The following is a 26,646-nucleotide window of genomic DNA, read 5'->3' as shown; positions in this document are numbered from 1 at the left end:
TCTCCTGCATTCTATTGAACCCACAGCTGTACTTTAGAGTTACATTATCAGATTTGTTGTGGTTCAGATAGAGGACTGAGCAGTCAAAAACAAAGACAAGCAGACCAGAGAACCAAACCAAACCAAACCAAACCTAATTTTACACATAACAGCATCAGAACTTCTTCCTGGTCCCCTCAGTCCTCCAGAGGGTTAGGAGTGAACCTGAATCAGAGAGCACAGGTGAGACACAGATCAACCAACAACACAAGGGTTTATGTTGGGTTACAGGTTGAGAAGCAGGTGTGTGCATAACAAAGAAAAGTGTTCTTAAAGAGATCAAAGTGTCAAACATGGAGGAAAACAGATTTTTATTTAAAGTTTTGCACTCTTAAACTGATGTACTCTTCTAACAATGTATCAAGACTGTGTTGTGTCTGAAGAACTTCCATCACAACACGATCATGACTGAAAGAACACATCCATCCTTTCTTTAACAGTGTAATGATGTAATGTCTCTGAGCACAGTTCCTTCTCAGACAGATTACACAGAAGATGCTTGTTGCTTCTTACCGCACACACACAGGTCATCATCATTCTACAGAAAGAGAAGCAGCTCACACACACACACACACTTCCTCTCTAACGGTCTACTTGAGCTCACACAGTTCAGCTGTGGATGAAGACAATAATGAATCCACTCTGAGCCCAGCGTAGAGCGGCTGAGTGAATGTGGTCTGGACTCTGTGGAGCAGAGTCATGGTGTCAGAGATGCTGTAGAAGGACAGCAGACCTGCAGGCTGATTCAGGTACACTCCCACTCTGGAGGACAGAGGGCCTGAGAGGTCGTTGAAGACGCTGTTATGTCTGAAACTATAACTGTTAACATAACAGTATAAGGACCAGGACTTCTCATTGTATCCAAATAAGCTCTCTCCCCCCGTCCTGCTGATGTCCTTGTACGTGACTGCGACTGTGACTCCTCCTCCGCTCCTCTCCACCTCCCAGTAACACCGTCCAGTCAGAGTCTCTGCACTCAGGACCTGGGGCCAGTAAACAAAGCGGTCTGGATGTCGAGTGTACGGCTGTTCTTCTCTTATACTGATCACTTTCCTGTTCCCCTCGCACAGTAACAAATGTGTGCTGGCTGTGTTTGGGTCCAGGCTGATTTGACGTGCAAACCTTAAGAACTCCGCTCTGGTGGTGGGCTCGGCCAGGGACTGAGAGGGATCCGCCTCCGTCGGTGCCACTGAGACCCTGGTCCATTCCTCAGTGAGAATGTTCTGTAGTTTCTCTTTGGCCACGGACACGGTCATGGTCACCTCTTCAAAGAACACCTGAGGCCGGATGTCAAAGCTGGCTGAGTCTGTGGATTCAATGAGACGTTGCAGCGAGAGGGAATTGTGAAGAAACTGGATGTGATCCTCTGTGCATGACAGCTTGTGCAGCTCGGCGTCTCTCTTCTTCAGCTCGGTGATCTCCTGCTCCAGCTTCTCCTGCAGCTCTACAGATCGACTCACTTCAGTTTTCCGCTGGGTTCTGATCTGCTGCTTCACGTCAGAGCTTCTCTTCTCTATCAGACGGATCAGCTGGCCGAGCATCTCCTCGCTGTCCCTCACTGCTTTATCAGCCGAGCGATCGATCATCTCCACCTCCAGCCGAAGCATCATCACGTTGTTCTCTATGTCCTGGATCCTCTGCCGGACTCTTTGTCGACTCTCCCCGAGCTCTCTCTGCCTCTCCGTCCTCTCTGCCGCGGCTGAGACGGTGTCGTGACCTTTGTGCTCGTCCGCAGCGCAGAGGTGACAGATGCACTGCTGATCGGTGCGGCAGAAGGCCTTCATCACCACGTCGTGGTGAGAGCAGATGTTCTCCTGCTGCTTGTTGGAGGGGTCCACCAGCTTGTGGCTCTTGAAGGCAAAGGAGTCGTAGTGAGGCTGCAGGTGTTGATCACAGTAAGAGACCAGACACTGCAGACAGAACTTGGCGGCTTTCAGTTTTCTCCCACTGCAGGTGTCGCAACCGATATCTTTTGCTCCGGCGTAGCAGTGATCGGCTGGAAGTTCTGTCTTCTTCAGCTCCTCCACTACAGCTGCCACCGTGGTGTTCTTCACCAGGACGGGCCTGGGGGCGAAGGTCTCCCTGCAGTGTGGGCAGCTGAAGATTTTCGACTCTTCCTCTTGATCCCAGAAGTTGTTGATGCATGCGGTGCAGTAGCTGTGTCCACAGGGAATCATCACCGGCTCCTTGGGCAGATCCAGGCACAGGGAGCAGCAGAACTTTGCCTCATCCAGCTGAATTGTTTGCTGAGTCATTTCACCAGTTTGTGCTACGACCCAGACTAAATCTCCTCCTCTCCTACGGCGTCTGACCTCTCTGTAGTATGGGATATAGCTGGAGTCAGTGTGTGTTTGACATCAACACTCTGGGTGCTGCTGGTTTGGATGTCATCATTGGATGTACCTTTGTTAGTTTGATGACATCAGTATTGTTTATTTGAGTATTTTAGAGTCTGACCCTGTTGCATCAGTAAGATCCAAGGTCCAGGCCTGCTGAGGAGCATGGGGAGGAGGATTTAAACTAAATGTAGGTTCAACCTGAGGTCTTCACTTCAGCCTGAGCCTGAGCCTCAGCCTCAGCCCCACCTCAGCCCCAGCCCCAGCCCCAGCCTCAGTGCCCGGCGGCGGGCTCTGGGATGTTGGTGGCGTGCATGTCCCGCGTCATGTTGGACTTCTCCTTCAGCTTGGCCTGCTGCAGAGTGTGTTCATAGACGCCAATGCGGACGTCCATCTGAAGGATCTCCTGCTTCAGCTTCGTCAGACTCTGCTTGACCTTCACCACAGGAGCTGAAACAGAAGACAGAAGCGGCATTTTAGTGGGTCCATATATTTAGTGGGTCCATATATTACGGTCACACACACACACTCTCTCTCTCTCTCCCCCCCCCCCGTGCTGTGCTTGACCCAGTGTGTGTGACCTCTAACCTCAGCCTGAGCCCTGTGTAGGTTTAGTTTGTTTAATTAAATATCTTGAAGCTTAAATATCTTTAACGCCATACTGTTACCCGTTCAGTCGTGTATGTACTTAAAATGGGCGTGTGTGTGTGTGTGTTCAGCTTAAACGTGACACGTATCCGTCCTCACCTCCATTTGACATGCTGCTGCCTTTCTCCTCCATTTCCTGTTTCACTCTGTCCAGCTCCTCACTGATCTGAAACCACAGACAATAACACACTGAAACACGCACACACACACACTGAAAACTGGGATACAAACGATGAGCAATCAAAGCCCCTAGCTGCTTGTGTGTCTCGTGTGATGCATTCACTGACCTCTGCCAGCACTCGGGTCTTCTCGGTGACTTGTCCGCTGGCCTGCTGGTACTGTTCTGTGACCTGAACAGAGAATGTGTGTGTGTGTGTGTGAGTCACCAGGTTGCTTCATGTCAGCTCAGTTCTGTGTGTAAGTGCATATAACCGGATTAATGTAAAGAACCCATGGGCAAAGATTTGGTCTGTGTTCTCATTTATATTCTCGATGTAATCTCTTGACCTCTGACCTCGCTGAGTTTGGCCTGAGCGCCCCGATGCTCCTCGATCAGATGCTCCAGCTGGTTGTTGATGTATTTCTCTCTGCTGTAAACTTTCTCCATGGTCTTACTGATGTGCTGCTGCAGTCTGTCACACTTCAACACAACAACATCACACCAGAATCAGTCATTACTATTATTATCATTATTATCATTATTCATATTGGTTATATTGGTCATTTATCACAATTTAAAACAGCCTGATGTCTTCAAACGCGTCAGGAGCTGCAGGTGCTGTGCATGTATTGAGTCCAGCAGGTGGCGCCAGAGACCCGCTGATGGCGCTGCAGTCAGACAGCGGTCACTCTGGCGCTTGTGAGGCTGGAACGTGAACGCACCTTGGTCTCCATTTGCGAGGACGCGATGTGGTCTCTGTGCTGGTGCATCTGCTCCATGTGGCTCCTCCAGTCCTGAATCAGACCAAAACAACAGAGGGCCAGAAGGTGAAGTGGTAGCTACAGCGCCACCATCAGGTCTATCAGTACCAAACTTTAATGGGTTCTTCCCACAGTGGTAGTGATAGTTGTGGTGATATTTAAGCAGGGTAGCACAAAGGACAGAAAGCTTGATGTCAGACATGCAGACGGCCGCCTGAACACAGAGCTCCACCTTCACGCCGCAGTGTTTCCACCTCACGTCCGTCCACAGAAGCTGTTATTCCATCTCTCACCTCCTCAGACACTCTAAATTAAAATCGACTTCCTTCAGTGACTGGGGTCCCCTGGTATTTAATGTGGATATAGATCAGTGGCCTGCAGAGCTCCTTCTTTATTCACTTTACAAACTGAAACCACAATCAAGTTGTTTGGTATTTGATCTAAAGAATAACAATTCAAACGTAATTAAAAAGGACAGGATGTAATAATGACAAAATGTCTTTTATGTCATTGATTGTTCCTTGATGGCTCTGGCTGCTGTGTGAACATACAGAGTGATTTATGTTGGGATGTGAGTGAGGACCTGTGTGGGGCCGAGCTTCTCTACTGGGCTCCAATCCTGGAAGAACGGGAACCTGGTTGAGCAGTTTTGTCTCATCTGATCTCATTGGTGAGCACAGAGTAGGAGGAGTCACAAGAGCACCAGCAGGAAGTTAAGAATAAACTTTGTTCCCTGAGAGAGGTGACGGTGGTTCAGACCTAACATGGAGTCCTCTGTTGTCATGAACGTGTCTGAGCCTCAGTAAAGACTCCTCAGTAAAGACTCCTGTCCGCCTTTACAGTAGAATCATGCTGTAGTAAATAATGTGCTTTCATTTAATGACAGTGATTGAATTATAATCCAGCCAAGCTTTGCTGAGATGAATCATGAGTACCTTGTTCTCCGTGCTGAAGGAAACTTTGAGCTGAGGCAGGACTCTCTCCACCTCCAGGTTCCATTCTGCTGCATCCACTGTCGACTCCAGAATATCGTCTGGCTTGGAGGACTGGTCCGCTTCCTGTTATCGACCAGGAGAGTCGACATGGGAGAACAAAGCAGTGGGATCAGGTTTCATCATTTAGCGCTGAAGGTCATCTGTGTCTGCTGGCACTCAGAGGAAGCGGAGGTGAGCTCAATGTGGGACTAAAACCAAACTAATCAACTGAAAGAGTGAAGATTCAGTCTTATATTAGCCATAACAGTAGACAGAATGTAAACATGATGTGATCACATGAACTGACAGTGTGTGTGGTGCGCAGCTTCAGGGCCTCCAGGTCCAACATGTTCTCCTCCTCATCGTCTGGCTCTTCCTGAGGTTACACACAAACACAAAGGCAACATCAGTGAATGTGAATCAGCACATGAAGGTTCAGGGTTCAATCTCTTCTATTCATTCACATTCTTGGCCTCCACTCTGACTCTTTTAAAGTGAAGTTTAGCTCTGTATCATCTTCTTCTACATACGAAGCCACAACAATAAATCATGTCACATCAGAATCACTTTATTTGCCAATTAAGTTTGCACTTAAGAGGAATTAAAGTGCATTCATGCTGAATGTTGCGTAATGTGAATGAAAGCTGAGGCTCCTACGATGAGTTCCTCCTCTATTTTACTGAGGGTCAGCTCTCCGTTGTCTTCCAGCACACTCTCTTCTTCTGTGGTTTCTGTCGGGTAGATCGGCCTGGAGGAACGCAAAGGGACAAGGAATGAAAATCCCCATTGTGTAGATCAGCAGGTAGGTGTGTGTGGCTGGATGATGAAGAAGGCCAGGAGAAGCCCAGTACCTTCTCAATGTGAAGCCCGTCCTCCTCAGAGCCTCCTCAGCCAGTCTGTCCAACACGACGCACACGTACTCGCCTGAACCAGATTTGAGTTTAGAGGGAGGGAAGTCCACCTTAACCCCCTGAGGTATGCACACACACACACACACACACACACACACACACACACACATACACACACAAGGCATTAAATAGTAAAAAGACCGGTTTTGTGTTTCATTGCTGACACACATACACGCGCGCACACACACACACACACACACACACCACACACACACACACACTTACAAAAGCTCTGAGTTCTGCCAGGATGTTGGCCATGGTGGCGTTGGGCTCGTCGTCCTCCTGTGGCTGAGTGAACGTCCTCCCTGCCTTGTTGATGAGCCAGGCAGCGATGATGGTGAACATGAAGAACTGCTCCCCCGTGTTGGACGACAAATATGGACTGGAGACAAAGTAATGCCTGACGACGGAAAGACAAGGAGGAGAGCCAAAGGTTGAGACGGGAAGAAACAAAGTGAATGTGGCCCGGCTGGTGCTGACAGCCTGAAGCTCCACAGCCTCCCTGGGAGCCTGCTGCCAACACTGAAACGTATACACATCTCTCTGTAGTGTGTGTGTGTGTGTGTGTGTGTGTGTGTGTGTGTGTGTGTGTGTGTGTGTGTGTGTGTGTGTGTGTGTGTGTGTGTGCGCGCGCGTGTGTGTGTGTGTGTGTGTGTGCGCGCGCGCTCACCTGGACAGATACTTCATGTTGTGTTTCTCCAGAACTTCCTCGTAATTCATAAGCTTCAGCTTCTCCAGCAGATTCTCCATCAGCACGAACTGGTGGTGAACTCCTCCGGGCCCTCTCTCGTCCTCCTCTCCTCTCCTCCCGTCATCCGCCATAATGTGCAGCGTTATGATATTAAAGCGCGAAAGAACACAACAACCGTTAGCTAGCCCGTTAGCTAGCAGCTAGGGTTTGTTTGGCGTCCCCTCCGTTGTCAAGCAACCGATAGCTCAGCTAATGCCGAACGTTAGCTCGCTGTGAAAACTATAATTAAACCCTAATATTTACATTCCTTCCATGTTTTGTGACGTCTAAAATCCACGTACCAGATTAATTCAATAGGTTAGCGTAAGGTAATAGGTAAAGTAAGAGTTTGTGGCACTGAAGAGATTTAATTTGACTTCCTGTCAGCTAGCAAACACACACCGTAAAGTCAGACATAAGAAAAACACTTCCGGTAGGGATTTTCATCTTTAAGTAAACTGTTTCCCGGTCTAGCCTTTCAAATTAAGAAACACAGCTCTGTGGAAATAAAGTCAAGATTAAATTAAATCGACAACCAGAGAGATCACGATAGGAAAGGATCATCCGTATGTTTTGTTTTTAATTAAAAATTAAAAGACCATGAAGAAGATGATAATCTATCTCTCTGGTTTCATTTGTTTTGAGTATTTCACAGACATTTGTAGAACCATCAAAAGATCTATGTTGCATTAGTGTAATCTCTTCTACCCCCTGGGAATATCTAAGTAATTCAATTCCTTTCAGAAAATAAGATGGACTAAACAATAATAATATCTGTAACTATTGTTTAATTCACTGTACAGTTGGCAAGCGCAGTGCACATATAAGTATTGTATTAGTTACACACTTTCTTCCTCCCTACACACACCCACACACACGCACGGAGCCTCTTTGTGTACTTTGAGTGTGTTAGTTAGTGAATAATTCATGTGTGCCCCCTGTGGTGCAGCAGGCAGAGCGAGGGAAGAGATGGGGTGTGTTTGTTTAATCTGTATGCCACTCCTTGCCTGTCTGTGTGCACTCAGGTGGTGTTTGACTGCCGGAGAGCTGCACTGCCTGCTGCAGAGCTGATGACGCCAACTGAGACGCATTCCAAGGTTTAACATATCACAGCTGCACAGGTGACTTCAGTTTAAGGGATGATTGATAAATTCTGAGCCCTGCACAGAAGGCTCAGCTACAACACAGGAGAGATTTCATTCCAATGTTGGGGAATAGCTCAGCTCATTGCTTTGTTTTAAACAAGGAGATGGTGCATTTTGCAGTTCATGAAATGTATTTGAAAAAGGTTTTATGAGCCTAAAATGTGAGATAATTGTAGTTCTCCTCGCCAAACAAATTTCTTCAGATTTGGCAACAACAACTCGGTTTTCCCCGCACAGCAATTGTCATAACAACACATCTGATTAAGTGATAGAGTTGACAAGCAATGTTCCCGTTTTGCAGTGCAGCGTTAATGAATCCCTTTGTATCCTCCTCTTCCTCCTCAGCACATCACATCCACAGCCACATTACACAATGTGCCCAGAGAGAAAAAAAACCTAGTGTGATTTCAGGTCTGTCAGCTTCTGGGCCGGCCTCTGTTTGTGGTTTTGGGGAGATAATTGGGAGGACAAGCTGAGGTGGATCCTCCGCTTGACCTGAGAGACACAGTAATGAGCCCTGGCCACCGGGATGTCTCTCCTCAGGGCTGACAGGAGGGTTATCAGCCTCAGCTCAGACAGCCTGAGGTGTCACTCACAAACGTTATTATGCTCTATTTTAAAACAGCCTCTGTATGAAAGTCATTATTTCACTGGGTTTCTGAAGGCGGTGACAGTTGATGTTTGTGGTTGTGCAACACAAGACCCCAACTCCCCCCTCACACACACACACACACACACACACAGACATTATGGATCATTGGAACACATTGAAAAGTCTCTTTAATAATACCTCTATCAAAGATTATGTTGTTATGTGTTATTATGTGTTTGTTGTTTCCCCACGTTTCCCCTTCACCTTTGACCCTGAAACATCCTATAGTAACTCTGACCTTTGACCCTGAACCCTCTGTATGTTGCCTTGGATCTCTATCATATAATAACTGACCTTTGACCCTGAATATAGCATAACACAGTTTTATTAGTGAATCTTGGAGATACATGGAGCTTTTATTGTGGCGGGCAGAACTCCTCCTCCATCAGGAACAGGAGGTTAATGGTTCCTGCAGCGTGAAGAGAAGCTCCACATCTGCACAGACATAAACAGCTGTGGTCAGCAGGATGCAGCTCCTCTCTGAGCCCCACATGGACATATAGATGGATGTACGGCGCTGTAATGTGGCTGATGAGACGATGACATCATCAGAGCTTCACATGCAAACATTTTTCCCCAGAAGGATCAAACTTTATTTGACATAGCTTGAATAAATTTCCGTGAGAAGAAACTTTATTTTACAGATCTCTGCCGAGGAAAGAGCAGAGGGAGCAGAGGGAGCAGCTTCCTGCGTCTTCAAAGAGAGAAGAAGAGGTACAGAGGATGTTTATGCCAGGCAGGGAGGAAGATGAGGAGCATGCAAGAGTCAAAACTATGCTGCCAAATAAGGGAGGAAGGGGGAAGAAACGTGTTTCAAGCTGATACACAGAGTATGAAGACAGCACAGAGACACTTTGTAATTATCTGCAGACAGTCGACGGGCCAAAGCCATAAAGTGGACAGAATGAACTCCAGCATGCTGAATCTCATTTCAGTCCAATTCCTGCTCACTCATAAAGGCGCCGTGGTTATGATGAATGCCGCCTCGGTGGTGTTATCTGTGACCGCAGTGCAGGCGGCAGCCAATCACAATGAGGGCCTTAATGAGGTCATGCATATTTAAGAGCATGTTTGAGTGGCAGCATACAGAGACATGGGCGCACGCCTGGGAGAGCAGCCTGAGATAAGGCCACACCACAGGGTTACTGGGAGAGCAGCAGAGTGTGTGTGTGTGTGTGTGTGTGTGTGTGTGTGTGTGTGTGTGTGTGTGTGTGGTCACAGTGTGTATAAAGAGAGGCGGGGCTTTACAGCGTCTTTAGAACAGAAACACGACATGCAGAGGCTTGAAACTTGTTCGGTTTGTTTGTAACATTGATCTGCTCATTCAGAAAGCATCGTTTCCATGTGGGAGTCGGTCAACTGTTATTGACCTGATTGTCTGGTTGGAGACAGAACTGTCCCACACACACACGCACACACACACACACACACACAAACACACACTGGTTGTTTGGACTTTAAATGCAGCATTCACCCGGGTCTGAACACCACATTGAAGTGTGTGTGTGTGTGTGTGTGTGAAAGACGCCCGAATCCCAACATGTTACACAGCTAAAAGAATATATTTGACAAATCAGTCTCAGAGCTACAGAATAACAGGCGCCGCAATTTCTGCAAGTTATTGAAGTGTTGCTGGCACAGCGTGTACGCTCTCTGAGGAAGAATAAGAAGATGAAAATGTCTTAATGGAGCCGTGTATCAGCAGACACACTCGCTCTCTTCCTTCTCCACGCTCCAATCACCCAAGGCCGTTTCTCTTCACTACACTGCTTGAAGAGCTCAATTGTGCTCAGCTAATGCATAATAAACAGATGGAGCTGAATGCAATCACTCCAAAGTGCCCTGCCTCGCTCTCTCTCTCTCATAACTGCTGAAACTAAATCAACTTTATGGTTTTTGGCGTCGGTGCTTTCACACGGCGAGTAGTGGAGTCCAACAAAAGCCTCGGGTTTTGCTTTTTGCAGGATTCTGTCATATTTTTCTCTAACAAGAGGAAGATTGCGTTATCAAGCGCTGGCTCAAGATAACGAGATGATGAGAAAAAAGTGTGAAAAGTGAATATCTGAAACATTCGTCTGTATTTCACCTGTTTTAGCCCAATCTGAACCTGTTGCCTGTTGCCTGTTGCCTGTTGCCTGTTGCCTGTTGTAGTCACATTGAACGTGGTCCACTTGACTCGGCTGTTTGTATCACACCAGGACTCCAGACTCTTTTTCATTTGTCATTTAAAGGCAAACATGTTTCTAAAGCAGCAATGTGCAGTTTAAACTTCAATTGGTAAAGTTTCATTCCTCAAATGAGCAAACGTTTCCATTTTACTGTTGTTTTTAAGGTCCTGGACATGTTTTATGTTTGTTTTCAGAAACCTTAAGTCAATCTCACTTTAACTAGAAAGTGCCATTTGATTACAGTATATTTTTCTTTATCCAAAAAGGAAATGTGTTACCGGTAAAGACAGAGTGGAGTAAGAATATAATACAGGCTTAAAAAAGACATCACAGATCTGCGCACCTAAGAGCAAATTAATAAAATAATTTGGACGGCTGCAGTTGCCATGACGACCCAGTAACGTTGAAGCACAGGTGCCTGCAGGTTACGAGCGTACGTATTTATAGTGAGGAGGTGCAGACGGCGGCGGTGTCATCTTTCTAAGTTTGTCACGGTTATAAAAGAGGAGCTAAAATTAGACAGAGCAGCTGACAATCTGCATAAAGGCCGCAGCTCGCTTTCCCCAGGGGCCGCCATTCATCGCACCGCTTCAGGCTTCAGCTCACAGAAGGGTTAAATGACACGTCGACACCATCAGGTACATGTGGGCCAAAGCTGAGCTCTTAAACAGCTCAGAGAATCGCTCCGGCCCCTTTCTGCTTTCCTTCCTCTGTGCGTTTGATGGGTGAGCTTTGGGGGAAGTGATGATTTCCACACTTGATGAACTGCAGCACTGACCTCTGGCCACGCTCAGATGAATGACACTGTAAATCCCCTCCGCAGCAGTGATTGGCATTTCATTTAGACACAGACGCCGGCGGAGGAGTGAATCTCCGGGACATTGCTGACTCAGTTGAGTGATCGTGTTTTGCTCGAGCGACACCAAGTTAGTGATTTAATTCAGGCCGTGGAGAGACGACCCTGGCTGCTGTGAGGAGGAAGACCGTGAGGGAGAAGCTGAGGATCTGAGTGAACACACGCAGACTATGAACACCACTGATTGGAGGAGTAATCAATGCCTTAGATGAACTGTGTCAGTATATTGGTAATAGTGAGTCCCTGTCAGTGTGAGGAAAGACCCCACCTCTGCAAAGTCGGGTAAAATAAGATATTACAAGGTTATTTACTGTTGTTGGTGTATATTACAGGGTTCTATTCAAAGCGGCTTCACACATCCTCGTCCATCCATGCGTGTGTGTTCCTATGACACAGAATCTTTGGGTCCCTGCATCCTGCAGCACAAACAATAAGGATTTCTATGATGGATGTTTTTAATTTTGCACGTTTGGCTCGCTCACTTAAAAATGACGGCAGACTTGTGACTAAGAATGCATGAGAGTGAGAGTCCACGTTCCTCTCCAAGACACAAACAATATAAGAGTAAGAGTGTAAGATGCTTAGTGTGCAAGTAAACCAGCGCAGGATAAGAAAGCAAGCAGCAAAAGGAAGAGTCTGCCTCCAGAGCTCTGCACAGGGACTTCATTCAGGTTTCAGAGAGAAGTTTATTTATACAAAATCAAAACACAAAGAGTAATGATTGGTGCTGCTTATACACGCCACAATACCACAGCTGTTCAACTGAAGAGGATGTAAAAATGATAATAAAACACAATATAGAAACCCAACCAGTCATCAATAATGGTAACACAGGTATGCAAGAGGTGCAGCTTTGTCTTCAGCTCACAACAAAGACTAAGAATCTACGACAACAAAGTCTCATCACTCATCACAGCGGCAACACAGGGACATGGAGACAAACGTCATATGAAACCTAGCAGAAGGTAGAAAGTGTAAAGAATGAACTATTTAATGAGTGAGGCTTTAAACGCTTCAGGTCAGATTCTCCTGATTAAAGCCTCACATCACCAATCAGAGCTAATACTTCTATACTTCTTGCCCGGTTCAGATGAGCTTGAAGATAAAATATGAAAACCAAGCAGCAAACTACAGATACATTCAAAAAGCAGCTCAGTCCACCTTAAATCCACCTTAAATCCACTACATTCACTCCAGCTCCTCTACTGTCTATAATAATCATAATAAACTCTAAATACTGGTTTAAAGGGACTCGTCTAGCTTTAAACTCATCACTAATCATTCACTGTTCATGGTGATCAGTCAAACCTAAAGCTGCACTGGGTGAGTACATGTCAAATGAGAATAAAATAGTATTAAATAAGCATCTACGTATGGATTCTCACAAGGTTAAGCAGAGTTTTGGCCGTAAGTAACAAACGGAAGGAAGCAGGCAGGATGCTGATAGAGTCGGAACCGTTCTCTCCATCAGGTCTGATCAGGAGCAGGTCTGAACTCAGGTGTGACCCAGTTAGGCCACGCCTCCATCAGAATACAGATGTGCAGCAGAGGGATCGTGTAGCTTTCCTCCACGATGTCATCCAAACCTTTGATCAGCCTCAGCACACCCATGCTCTGTGAAGTCGGTTGCGTTGCGTAATCCTATTGATTCCGCTCCTGTATTCCACTACATTTAAAGCGTTTTGCCTTTAATCACAGGAAGGACAAATCCTCTGAGCCCTGAGTGCGTGTGAACACACACCGGCTGACTCACTCTGGGTGTGAAAACCACCTGAACAGCAGCAAACCTCAGATGGTTTGCTGTCATGCTCGTCTTGGTTTTGGTTGCTGAGACGTCACACGGCAGACGTGTCGCTCAGTGATGTTACCTCACCGGATTTCAGGGCAATTAAGTCTAAAAAATGTGAGATTCTCTGAGTGCAGCTTTGAGTTTTCTCTCCTAATTGCTGTTGCTGCGGCACATACTGTCATTTAACGCGTCGTCACTGGATTTGTTAAGCGTGCAGAAGCCAGTCTGACGTTGAATCCATCCGCAGAATAACTTATGTCTCATTCTGTTCAGGCTCCTCAGAGACCAGCTGAGGCCTGCGCTCACCAACTTCACCACCTTCCTGTGTTTTGGAAAGTATGTACAGCATTACATCACCGCCATGACATCACCACACAAACTTCACTTTGACATTCATCAGCCTTTCCTAAACATTTGCCCCTTCTCTTTCCTCTCCAGTCATCCTGTGCAAATTAACCCCAAACCCACGAGTCCCCACTCTGCTTTCTAATCACAACACAACCGATTTCCAATAACACAACTCAGCCGTCCTTGCTCACAAATGAGTCGCTGTTGTGATTGCAAAGAAAAACCCGTCACAACAGTCGATACTGTTGGGTTTTCTGTCACACTCTCTTTTCTTCTGCCATCATGAACCTGAATGCCTCTTCCTTTGTGGAAACAAATAAAGTTTATGCACCATAAAAACAAAAACCCTCCACATGTTGCTGCTTTTTCATTTTGAGCCCAACAGAAGTTTTTTTTATTGGATTTTTGCTCCTCAAATTTTAAATTTGACTTGAAGCTGAATGTTGTTTTTGGAGTGAAAATGTGAGTTTTGTTTTTTACAGTTGTTCTGATTCCAAAGGTTCTACACACACATAATCACTTTAAAGTGAGTCATGATGTGAATCTGCTCAATCCCATCTGCAACTAAAATCGTTTTAATATGTGATGGTTTCTCCCTCTGCCGTCCTAACAGGCAGATCAAAATCAATATCCAACTCCTTCCATTTTTATGCATTCTATCAAATCATAATGGTCATTGTCAATCTTGACCAATCTTGACCTTCTTTGTTGTACTGGGCATCATGATCTCTCTGCGCCGTGTCCCAGTCCTATGGCAGCTGATCTACTTCCTGTCCTGGTCCTACTCTTTCTCTCCTATCCGCGTGGCGCCGGCCTCCTCTACAGGCCCCTCCCTCTTGGTTTCCGTGAGGACTTCGGTGTAGGCGGCGTCGGGGCTTTTCCTGTCCTTGGCGGGTGCGGCGGCCTCCTCTGCCTCCTCACCGGCCTCGGCTCCCTCCTGGCCCTCAGCCACCGCCCGCTCCTTCTTCAGCTTGATCTTGAAGGTCTCTTTGGTGGGAGCTTTCTTGGCGATGTTCTCCTTCAGGCGCTCGCCGGACTGCTTGAGCCGCTCACCGGCTTGGTGCATCTTCTCCCTGCGCTCAGGGGGCATGACCTTCTCTCCAAGGTTGTGGAACTTGGTGCCCAGGTTGCCTTTGGTCTTGTTCATGCTCTCCTTGGAGAAGGCGGCCTTCAGGGTCTCCCCGCTCTTCACCATGGACTTCTTGAGGCGTGCGGCTCTCGAGGATTCAGCCTCTTCCCCGCTGAGGTACTCCTCATCGCTGGAGAGGTCGACAGGGACGTCATAGGAGTCTGGTTCGATCTCCAGCCCCTCCAAGCCCGGGCCCTGAGGGGACTTAGTGACAGCCACTGATGGGACCTCTGTTTGCCCCTACGGAGAGGAAAGCACACAATGTTACACACAACACACAACAGAGTAAGGTTTGGAGCTTGGGGTGATGACGGAATTGTAAATTTCATCATCTGTAACATTTGTGACTTGCATATCTTAGCTATTATTGTTTTGTTTTCTCTCTCTGCATTCCATTTTACTAAAGCCTCAGGTTGATTGTGTGTGAATCTACTTTATATTCATCCCTGCATACTGACCAAACCTTTAACACATACTCGGCTCGTGACATTTAACTATAAATGGTGAATATTCTCACTTGAGTCTGAAGGTCACAGTAATAGCAGATAAATAAATTGTGAGCCCGACCTGTAAAGATCTAAGAGGAGTTGCATTCATCTAGAACATGATCTCCATCTAACACGTGTGCCTAAGGTGTTGGAGGGATTTGATCCAAGTCCTTATGTCCAAGAATAAACTCCAGACCAGATATGATGTCATCACCAGCCCAAAGCAGATTCCTGCTAAAGCCTCTTTTATGTTTGGGACGAGGTGAAAACCTGGCTGCTGAACTAAACACTGAGGAAGAGCGGCCAGCAAACACTCCACACACTGTTAGCAGAGGTGTGAGGAGGTGGTGGGACATTGTTTAGAAAGCCCCCTTAGATATTAGACTCAGAACTTAGTAATCAAGCCCCATTTCTGCAAACAATTGAGGGAAATTCCATCCATAGAATACTTTATGGTGTCATAAGGCTGCCAAAGGTGCTTACACGGTGTCACACTGGACAGTCTGAGCATGGAGTCAGGACGCAGAGGAGCCACAGGAGCATCTGACTGTCACGTCTGAGTTTGAGCTCACACGACAGCTTAATGTGCCGTGCGGACGTACAGATGGTGAACATACTGTACACACAGAGCCAGCAAAGAGCTTCTGTCCCTCAAGGATACTGAAGCTGATAGCTGAAGCTGAGATTTAGGTCATGATAGACAACAGGATATTCCTCTGAGACACTGAGCCAAGCCTGACCTCCGAGCACGCCGCGGTCGTTACCGGATCGGGCCGGTTCTGCTCTATTTTTACTGTCATTGACTCTGAAGCAGACAGGAAGCAGCAGGCAGGAGAAACACCTGGAACTCAACAACAATGACAGCATGATGTCATAGTCTGATGCCTGTTCAGTTAAAGTCAAACTGATGACTCTGCACATTTAAGTACATTCACTAACAACTCTCTTGTTTTTGTTCCACATCAGGTTATCGTTATGACGATCAGTCTGTTTGGAGTCTGGAGGACACGATCATATTCAACACAAACCTGAACTCTTCATAAATACTTCCATAAAGCAGAAACCTTAAACCTGCTGCTGGTTGTTCATCACATTTCAGTCATTTTCAGACCTAACTTCCTGTCAGTCTACGTGTTTTCCTTCCACACGTCTGCTGCACGTCTACAAGCCGCCCAATCACAGGAGCCTGGCCCCCCTCTCAGGCCTGCAGCACCTCCTTCGCCCTACAGGTGACTTTGGATGTGGAAGCCAATTAATCCTAATTAAACAGAAGCCAGCGGCAACGATCACACTCATTAATCAAGGTGTAGTCACCCGAGCGCGTCCAGACGCTGTGAATGACACAACAATTACACCAGCAGAGAATCTGGGTCCAGACATTTATTAAAACCCTGGAGAAGGAGACAGGCAGCGGCTCTGAGACGCTTTCATTCAGCCCACACGTTCATCAACACCGAGCCGCTCGCCGCTCGCCGCGCACCGCGCTCACGTGCACACTGAGGCCTCGCCATCGCTAACATGCACACTGAGGCGTCACAGCCACCTTGTTCCTGGTTTAAATGAAGCGCCGGCGCCTCTGTGCTCCTAAACACAGACACACACACACACACACACGTTACTAATGCACCGCGTGGTGAAGGCCTGATCGTCCATCACACAGGGGTTCAGGCTCCTGGGGGGTTCTTCTGCTCGTCTTAAAATGTCGGGTTTTGATATAGAAAAAAAGTCAAAAGTGTTAGAGTTCATCTAGATGGAGCTTCAGAACAGACAGGAGCTTCTATTATAATTATATTGCACATAATCAAACATCCCAAACTGACAAGAGAAAGAGTTTAAAGCTGCTGATTCAGCTGCTTTCTCTCTCCGATGCTGAAAGTAGCAAAACATGTCACTCACCGTCAACTCACAGAGCCACAGAGCTACGGAGCCCCAGCCTCTGTTCAGCCTCAGCATGTAAGCATGTAAGCATGTTTGCATGGCATCATGCTGTACGGAATGTGTTTTAAATGGGTGACTTTATTCAGATTCAGATGTGATGTACAGATGTCTGTCTGCAGGAGCATCATCATGAACAGCTGGACCTCCTTTCATGATCTTCATATATTCATCAACCCTATGATGATGCAGAGTTTCCCCTCCCTCTCCCCTCTGCGGTGCATTGTGGGACAGCGTGTGGTGCCTATAAGGACATTATACTACATGCTGACTCTGCACAAGATGACCGCACGATGCAGCGCCCCTATTTTGGGACGCAGCCTGGGCGTGTCAGGCAGGTGCTGAACCAACCCAAAACACACACACGGGATTGAAATATTTTGGACCTTAATGCAGTCAGAACCTGCAGAACCTGCTCAGCCTAATGAGCCAGCAGCCGCTACATCTAAACGTACAGCTCGTCCTCTAACGTCCTGAGGTCTGAGGCCTCAGGTGTAAAACAACAGGCATTCATCTCCTGCTCATTACCGCTCGCTGTCCCAGCTCTCATTATTCAGCCCGGGCTGATGACCGCCTGCATCGGGACGCCGCACCATCGCTGCCTTTCTCAAGTGAAACGAGAGGCTGCATCCTGAGCAGGAGCTCTATATTAGGAGATGAACCGAGTCCTCAGAATAACCGACAGCAGATCGGTCATGTGGAAATCCAACCCTGCGACTGTCTGAGAGACAAACCCAGAGCTGCTCAGGGACCCACGCAGCTGAAGCAACCTCGGCTCGCCGCTAACACACAAAGCACACGGCTCATTATTTCCATGTCTGGGAGACGTCTGTGGACAGTGTGGATTAATTAGATGTTGTAAGTGCCAGCAGTGAATCGTCTGAAAGGGACATATCGCAACTTTGGGAATTCCTCTTGTTCTAATCTACATGAACCCCAGAGTCACAAGAGAAGATGGAGATCAGGTTCATGTGCTGTGTGTAACCATGCTGCAGGCTGGCCAAGCACCAGTAAGACTGAAATATACAAACCAAAGACTAAATCTGTCTGATTCACAAACACAAGGAGGTCAGATCCTCTGCTGGGATCACAGACCTGAAGATCTCACAGCTGTTTGCCTCTCAAATGTGAATTCAAAATGATTAAATCTATGTAAATCAAATGGTTCTACTTTATACAAATGAGCTGTTTCCTGGAGGAACCTGCAAACTGTGTAAAGGTAAAAACCCAGCAGGACCCTGGTTTTTGTAACAATGTTGCTTCGCTCTCCACATCGCTGTGAGTGCCACTTTCAGACGGTCCCTTGTGAGACAACCAATCAGAACCATGGCTCATTTGCATGATGTCAACGCCCACCTAAAGCAGCTTGTTCTGGAAAATGACTGAGGGGACGGTCGCATCGCATCACAACCGCATGGTATGGTATCGTATAGAACGGTGCTGTCACGGACGCCCCCGTTGGCCCGTGCATCGGGCTGGCAGGGCGGGCCGGCCTGGTTTATTTAGTTTATGGCGTGCGAATGCCATCATCCCAGAATAGGAAGCGCAGCAGCTGCAAGCACATAGCGCTCCCGTTACTATTCTGAAATCTGGACCACAGCATCTACACGTTATACTATGGAAGAATGTAAATCTGTCCTGATTCAGGGTTCCATGTTGTTCAAACAGCCGAATGTAAAGCTTTTAAATGTGCCGTCATGTGATTGTGAAGTCTCAGCAGTGACAAACGAGTGTCTAATAGTTAAACTCTATGTAAAATACACAAGTAACAGGAACAAGTAAGACTTTGTATTCAAACATGAACAAGCTTTATATTTTGCTCACAGAATTTATTGAAGAAGTCGTTGTATTTTGTGTTTGTCTCTTTAATTTATTTGCAGCATAATAAGAAAACGGATAAAAACCAAGAGGCCACTTCATCACCCAGAGAGTGCAGCAGCGCTCAGAGGCCCTGAGGAGCTTCTTTAGACCGCCTGAAGACAAGATACACTACTGCATGTTCAGCTGTTCAGACGGGGCAGAGACCAGCAGAGAGGAAAGAAGCACAACACAACACAAGACCTGAACACTGAAGCACCATGACGCACAACACAAAGTCTAATTCTGATTCTTCTGCACACTATCATGTAAATGCCATGTTCCACTTGTGAACATTGTGTGGTCTCTGAGAGGCTCCTCCCCCTTGTTCTTGGCTCCAGCCTCTGAACCTGATCAGGGTGGAGTTCCACAGAGAAGAAGTATCTGGTTCTCTTCTGACTTCTTTGCAATTTGGTGTGCAGGCTGTCAAAGTCACACGGGGGTCTTTTTGTGAATCGCAGGCATTACAGAGAGAGCTCTTAAGTATTCAACCTAAACTCCCCCTGGTTTCCCTCCATCCTCATCCTCTTAATGAACTGACTGAGTTCATTTCAGTTGAGATCTGCTTGGCACACTCTGAGTGTGTACCCCCTGAGGGAATTCGTCTTCCCTTCGTTTTTGATACTTAACTTAATTAAGCTCCACTTCCCCGCAAACCATGACCCTGCTGCCCCCTGGATCGGCTCATCCAGAGAGGAGCTGCACAGAGTTGGCTGCTGCTGCCTTGCTGAGGGTGTTTTTGGAGTGAAATGCAACATAAATGTGAAGACTAGAAATCACTGAGAGAAGCTGCACAATCCTCTCAATTAGTTTAGAGCCAAGATTCAAGATACGTGATTTTATTTACACCCAAATCTATCTGGGAATATTTGGGCGATTAATTGTGCAAAATTCAGCATTTAAGTTGTTTATGTGTCGTCTAAGTGGCACAAGAAAGAATGTTGTCAGTTTGTCAAACAGACCACGCCTACAATACACAGGAAAGAAGAGGACTAACTGTTCAACCTCTACAGCACTTTATAAACGGCCACATGGTGGCGCTATAAGTGTCGAGCGCTAAATCACCTAATTCTTACATTATTATATCTTATTATGATTACATATACAGACGCTTTGATGCAAAGCAACGTAGATGTGAGGTTTGATACACGAGCAAAGATCTGGTCCCAACAACCATATCATTCTAATTTGACTCCACATCTCTAAGAAATCAATTCACGACACTATTCACTAGAAGATCAGACTAACTAACTGACCGCTTGGTGAAATTCAAAAAGTGAGAACCTGGAAGCTTCTGAACTTCTTTGCTTGTAAAATGGCCTCCTCACCCAGACGCACATGGTCGTTAACCTTCAGTGGATCTGCTCTGTCTTGACGTACGATGCAGTGTTAACACATCAGAACACTACTTACCTGATAAATGACGACACGGAACTTGTTGCGTGTGAGCAGCTCATCTTGCGTGCTTTCCACTTTCTTGACCCGGACGTTCTGCTTCTCCACGCGTGTGCGGACCTCCTTGACGTTGGCGCTGACCTTGCGTGTTTTCTGCAGGAGCTTCTCCACCGTCCCGCTTGTGGCGTCGTGGTCCTTGGCCAGCTTCAGGACGTCCCCCTGGATGGTCTTGATGTTGGTCTCCAGCTCCAGCTGACGCTCCTCCATGCGCTGCTGGCAGGACTGCACATTGTCGATGATGCCTGCCACGCGCTCCAGCAGAGACAGGATGGTCAGGGCACTGATGGGGTTCCCGGCCTCGTCCTCCACCCCGACGATCTCCAGCTTCTCCTGGACGCCCGCAGTGTGATACTTCTGTTGATCCATTGTAGTTTTTCAAAGGAGGTCTTATATCAGAAGAGAACCTCTGTCTGGAGTTCAGCTGACTTGCCTGAAAGTTGCAGTTTGTGGTTGAAATTTGGGATGGAGACCAGGACTGTTGGGGTTGCCAGCTGGGCGGCAGGAGAGTGACCCAAAATCAGATCTATGGACGTGAGAGAAGGAAGACTCCACCTACCCCCTTTTAAAAAGGCTTCAGGGTGGAAAAGGGATCCAGCATTCAGCTCTGATCGGGACACGGGCCAGGGAATAGACACACGCGAAGCCCACGGCTAAAAATACAACTATTGGTAAGGCGACACTCAGACATGTTGGGAAGACGCAAAGCAGAGGATGATGGAAATCCCCTCCCAGGTCCTGCTGCACTCTGTTGGACCCACACACAGATTGATTCATCATTTTCCGTTCAGTGAGCAGCATAATTATCTGCACATATTTTCCTGCGACCAGCTGTTTAACGTGTACATCAGCAGCAGATTAGCAGTCATTCTCCAGCGCCGCAGCGACAGATGCAAAGAAGGCGCAGCTGTCTTCTCTGATTACACAGTGCTGGAATGTTTTGGGGGGATTAAACATGGCAGCGATGCCCTTTTTACTCCCCTGGGCAGCAGAGTCCAAACATTGACTGAGCCTGAGATCGAACACTCTTTATAGGGACGAGTGACAAAGCCAGAGAGCCACCAGCCTCACAGTGACATATTTTTAGCACTCACTCTTCCAGAAAGTCGCCGCGTGGACGGACTCATGTACTGCCAGCATTTACAAGGTTCCACTGCTAAGTTCTGATCCTGGAGCACAGGAAATGGAACATGGCCTGAAATCTGTTTACCTTTTAGTTTTGACACATCGGCAGTATGCAGTGGAGCTCGGTGATTAGAACCTACAAGGTCCAGAGGTACATGAGGCTTAGATGCAAACATGAACGACAAACTAGGCCAGCTTGTAGCGATCGTGTTCTTGCTGGCTGGTATCCATGGCAGCAGGGGCTTTGAACTCGTGCAGCAGCCACCCCACCCACCATGTTGGCCTTCCTACACATGAGAACGGCTCCAGCTTGAACCCGTTGGACCTCAGCTGCTCTCACGATGTCACATTCTGTGCATTAGCAGTCTAACATGAAATGGATTCAACTGACAAAGTTTCTATGTCCTCCAAAACTTTGTACTTACTCTGCCTCCACTAGGGAGGTGAATAAAAGGTCACATCCCTCCAATAACACACACAACTCTGGGTTACATTAAAAAAACATTTCCTTTTTTATTTTTGCCGAGACCAAAAACAGCCTCCAGAAGTCCTTACATGCAGAGTATCAACAACATGTCAAACACATTCTAGTCACATTTAGAGAAGTTACGCCTGCGATGGCTGACAACACAGAGAAACACATTGCTCAGCGGAGGGTGGGGGGTCGATCTGTGACCTGCAGACTAAGACGTTACAGAAGGAAACCCTGTGGAAGAAAACAAACTAACCAACGCAGAGAACACAAACCTCCTTGAAGTGACCCCACCTTCTGTTGCATGTAGATGACGGTGTGGGTGCTGTAGGGGTCTGTGCGGGTGATGGCCTGTTGGCTTTGATGTTTGGGGCCGATGCTAGCATGTTGCTAGGTGGTCTGGGTGGTTGCATGAGTAGTTTGAACAACTCTACCATGTTGGTCATGTTGACTGATAGGGTTGTAATAGATGGTTGCTATGGTGTTTTGTTTGGTTGCTAAGGTGTTCAGAACGGATGCCAGGTTGATGGTAGGTGGTTGCTACGTTCTTCTAGGTGATAGCTAGGGTGTTGCTACAATCTTCAGGGTGGGGGCTCGGGTTGTTTGCAGGCGCTTGCTTTGGTCTCCAGGGCTATTGTTAGCGTTGCTATGGTTTTCTGGATGGTTTCTAGGGTGGTAAAGGAGTAATACTTGGTTAATGCTTCCATACATTTTCTACAATCGTATTAATCATTGCATCTGTCCATTATAAGTGTTTGTTGTTTGTATGTTGTGTTGGAGAACACAGTGTAGAAGACGTCATGCAACAGAAGGTTCCTGTCTGGTATGAAGGCTTGGTACACACACACACACACACACACACACACACTGGAACGGCAGAGAAACTTTCTACCAAACGTCATTTCTCTCTGTGCACCTGCGCAACATCTGGGATCCATGGGAACAACAATCATTTACATCATCCAACTTGAACTGAGTATGGTAATGAACATGTGAGCACAATGATTCAACTTTAAAATATCAAATATCAAATGTCAAATATTACAGTAACACTGGAGTCATGTTATAATTACAGCTGTTGTAGGATGTCAGTGCTTGTAATTATTGCTGTAAAACATTAATTTGGATGAAGTGCATCATCAGAAGAATGTGTGAGGCGTTGTTTGTTGCCACATGATGTGAAAGCAGCCTGGCACGGTCGACTGTCTTTAAACGTCCCAAGAAAACAACTAGAGATTTGAAACCTTTTTCATAAATTTCAGATTATTCTCCATGAAATAGGATGAAGTGTGCAGCAGAGCTCAAGTCCCGCCCCTTACCTGAGGCTAGCTCTTCTTCTGTTAGCCTCCCCTCACATTCTGTCCATTTATAAATATGCATTTAAGATTGTATCGTTTTAACACATCATCATTTGAACCGAGATTGAATCGATCCAACACTTTCATCTATGTTGGCCTTTTCACCAACAGCGTCTGTCTTACAAGCTAAAGCCAAAGCTAGCATGGGCATCTGAAGTAAATAAGGATTTATACGAACAGAAGCTGCTGATCGGATCCATAACAGAAGGGAAGAATCTTAGTCCGCTCTGTCTCAGTCAGTACGTTGACATGCACTCCACACCCAAACATCACCTCTCCTTACTGCCATTAAAGGCCATGAGAGGATTTGGACCTTTAATGCACAGAATCAATAGGATGTGGGAGGACAGAGGACGTGTTGTGTGATCACAGCAAGAGACGAGTCTGCCCACTGTAACAACGCCTCCATCCGTGCCGACTCTGATCACATTCAGCTGCAGGTCTTCATCCCAACATGAGGGAAGTGTTAAAGTGCATGTGAACGTATTGAAAGTCTGTAACCAAGAATGTTTCACGTCCATCCACGTGTTGGAAATGAACCCACCAAGTAACTGTACACTGGCTGACATGACCCCGCCCCCTTCACTACTCTAGTATACATTATATACGCCTTTATATTCCTACAGAGACTTTCCAGTGACATTTGTACTTGCAGGAGTTATTCTATTCTTTTGTGAGGGACGCGTTGTGCTTGGAATGTCCTGCTGAGGCGCAAATGACACAAGAAATAAAAAAAAATTAAAAAAGGACTTTCACATTCTCAGAAAAGCCTCTCAGACGTTTTCCCAAGACATTACAAATCCCGTTGAGCAGCATGTCCGTTACCCCAAACCCCCCCCCCCCCGCCTCGCCCGCCCTCAAGACCCAAACCCTAGGGAGCAGACATCCCCTCCTTTACATTCCTCTAAGCTCGGCTTCTAAACCGTAACAATCAGTTCCCATCCCTCCTTTTTTTCCCTTTTTCTTAGCTGGCGATAAAGACATTAGAGTCACATTCCTCATATTTCACATGAATTAACTCCTCCCCCTTCCCTGTCCCGTCCCCTCGGCGTCCCACCCAGCCCTGCAGACGGCGCTGGGGTCTGCAGCAGAGTGGAGGAGGCTGTCTGCGTCTCTTTTAAAAAGTTTAAACTACACCACAGTACACAGTTTTCACAAGTCATGCGATTATACAGGAACCAGAATTAACGTAAAAAAGAAACAAAATAAAGGAATAAGTGCAGAGCCCAGTAGGTGTCAGGGAAAAACACTTTCTTTGAGAAATGATTCCCTCAAACTGTGTGTCTGCTCAGTAAGAATCATTTCATTTCATCCCTCAAACGTAGGAATGTTGCTCTGTAATAACTTTGATGCTGTTACTTTTGAACTGTAAGCCATAAAATGAAAGATTCCTCTCCAGCCCCAGCCTGGATTTCTGGGGTCTTTAGTAGCTGCAGCCATATAGGCCACGCCCTCCCTCTGTGATATAACTGGTTGTGCTTAAAGTTGCGAAGCTCTCACAAATTTTTATTGCACATATTGCAACTGGTTGAATTGGAATTCATCGATTACTGGAAGAACGACAAAGATAGACAGTCACAGAGCCTGAAGAAGGACGGACGTGATGATGAGAGCTTCTCAGCCGACACCTTCAGTCTGATCATCTGAAGATATAATATATTAATTTGAAGGAACTAATTAATTGAGTAAGTTGTGTAAATTACAACCTTAAGGGAAAGAAATGGGTTTACTGAGCACACACGCATACACACACACACGCACACACACACATTAGCATTTAGATAGAACGATATGCCATCTGAAGAAACTAATGACAAAGTTCAGGGCAGAATCTATCAGGAAAGTTGACAGTGAAACCTACCAAGCTGTGCGTTCAGAAGAAACTAATCAAAAGAATAATTACATTTAATAATAAATTATTAGCTCGTTAAAACACAGACGCGTCATCTTATCAAATAATAAGTGTAAACATAGCGATCTCACTGGCTCCGCCCTCTCACACCTCTCAAAGAAAAACAACAACTAAAAAACACATTTGGTGATCAGCTGCACATAATTAGTCAAAAGTGAAATCATCTTTTTGTTGAATAAATAGCGACATTCCAGAGCAACAGACTTTAGCCTAAGTTAGCCAGGTATTTATAAAGCATTCAACAAAAACTGAAATTAGGCAATTAAGGAGTAATTCTGACAACAGACACAGTAAGAATGCAAAGTGACGGCGGCTGTCGTTGATTCGGTTCCTTGAAGTCTTTCAGTTTAAGAAAAAAAAAAAAAAAAAAAAAGTCGTGCACGTTGATGCTCCACAATTCCATCCGAGGGAAAAAAGGTGAAAATAAGGCCCCTGAAATAAATACTCTCATTCTTCTTCTTCTTCTTCTTCTTAATGGTTTCCCGGGAGAGAAAAACAACAACAATATTACCAGACATCTACTGTTAAAAAATGGTATTCCCACGCTGTAAGAAAAAACTTATCAAAAAACACGACATGGCTATACCATCCTGGAGTTAGTGTCCGAAGAAAAGTGTCCCAGGTTTTGTTTTTGCCGGCGGCCCCTGTTATTTTTAGGGCATTTCCTAATATGAGAGAGAGAGAGAGAGAGAGAGAGAGAGAGAGAGAGAGAGAGAACAAAGAGACATTATTAGATTAAAGGGGACATTACGCAAAATAATTAGCTGGACAGAACCAAACGGCCGGAGCAGGAACAGACGGACCGGCACGTCACATTTCAGACTGTAACATCTTTGTGCCTCGCTAGAAGAAATATAGACATTAGTGTGCGTCATCCAAGGAGACGTTCCCTCGAGAACATGAGAAAAACAACTTGAGTTTTTCACGAGATCTTGATCAAACGATCTCAGGGTGAGGTAATGAGGTTGCCCGTCCTCTCAGTCGCTGCGTGGCCGTGTGTTCTGTCACTTCAGGTCTGGGATGACGTGACAGGCTTATCTAACTGTCAAATGATTTCCAAAAGAGCTCTGCAATGAAAGGAGACATTTGATCACATCCCTGAGCGGATGAACAGAATTGGCTCACCGCCCCAGAGGAGGAAAAAGAGGCCAGCTCAAATCTTATTTAATTCTCCTCCTCCGCTGTCACCGGTAGCTCTGTCCCCTCTGATGGAATGAGAGGAGCCAGGTACAGCTCCTCTGTGAGCTGCAGCATTAAACGCTGCCCCCTGTGGTCTCCAGAAGGTGGAAGGATGTTCCCAGAGTTCTCCAGTACTTCAGGTTCAGCTACTGAATCTGAACCTCTAACCTCTAATCTTCCTCACGTCCTTCAGGCAACTCAAAGGCATTAAAACACAACAAG

The 26,646-nt window shown here is 46.4% G+C and overlaps 5 protein-coding genes across 5 annotated transcripts in view; 1 reads left to right on the top strand and 4 right to left on the bottom strand.

Moving 5' to 3' along the window:
• The window catches only part of slc39a6 (solute carrier family 39 member 6), an 83,656-nt gene that overhangs the window by 9,808 nt on the left and 47,202 nt on the right, over window positions 1–26,646 (top strand). The window lies entirely within an intron of this gene.
• LOC142988406 (tripartite motif-containing protein 16-like) lies at window positions 344–2,304 on the bottom strand. Its single transcript, XM_076137578.1, has one exon. The coding sequence runs from the start codon at window positions 2,292–2,294 to the stop codon at window positions 630–632; it is 1,665 nt and encodes a 554-aa protein (XP_075993693.1). The 5' UTR covers window positions 2,295–2,304; the 3' UTR covers window positions 344–629.
• On the bottom strand, window positions 2,637–6,966 carry ift57 (intraflagellar transport 57 homolog (Chlamydomonas)). The gene is made up of 11 exons (XM_076137585.1): window positions 6,500–6,966; window positions 6,055–6,229; window positions 5,770–5,888; window positions 5,576–5,666; window positions 5,226–5,294; window positions 4,880–5,002; window positions 3,906–3,977; window positions 3,538–3,663; window positions 3,311–3,373; window positions 3,123–3,189; window positions 2,637–2,825 (listed from the first exon to the last, which is right to left on the bottom strand). The coding sequence occupies exons 1-11, from the start codon at window positions 6,649–6,651 to the stop codon at window positions 2,650–2,652; spliced, it is 1,233 nt and encodes a 410-aa protein (XP_075993700.1). The 5' UTR covers window positions 6,652–6,966; the 3' UTR covers window positions 2,637–2,649.
• cavin4a (caveolae associated protein 4a) lies at window positions 14,299–20,747 on the bottom strand. The gene is made up of 2 exons (XM_076137556.1): window positions 20,340–20,747; window positions 14,299–14,886 (listed from the first exon to the last, which is right to left on the bottom strand). The coding sequence occupies exons 1-2, from the start codon at window positions 20,745–20,747 to the stop codon at window positions 14,299–14,301; spliced, it is 996 nt and encodes a 331-aa protein (XP_075993671.1).
• The window catches only part of tmeff1a (transmembrane protein with EGF-like and two follistatin-like domains 1a), a 31,847-nt gene continuing 30,432 nt past the window's right edge, over window positions 25,232–26,646 (bottom strand). Inside the window, exon 10 of the mRNA XM_076137555.1 lies at window positions 25,232–25,910. Coding sequence (XP_075993670.1) covers window positions 25,826–25,910 — 85 coding nt within the window. The 3' untranslated portion in view covers window positions 25,232–25,825. The remainder of the gene's footprint in view (window positions 25,911–26,646) is intronic.

This window comes from Genypterus blacodes, unplaced genomic scaffold (assembly GCF_046128005.1).
Source record: "Genypterus blacodes isolate CSIRO-AG114 ecotype Tasmania unplaced genomic scaffold, CSIRO-AGI_Gbla_v1 ptg000325l_1, whole genome shotgun sequence".
Classification (NCBI taxonomy): Eukaryota; Metazoa; Chordata; class Actinopteri; order Ophidiiformes; family Ophidiidae; genus Genypterus; species Genypterus blacodes.
This window is presented reverse-complemented; position numbering and strand designations above follow the sequence as displayed.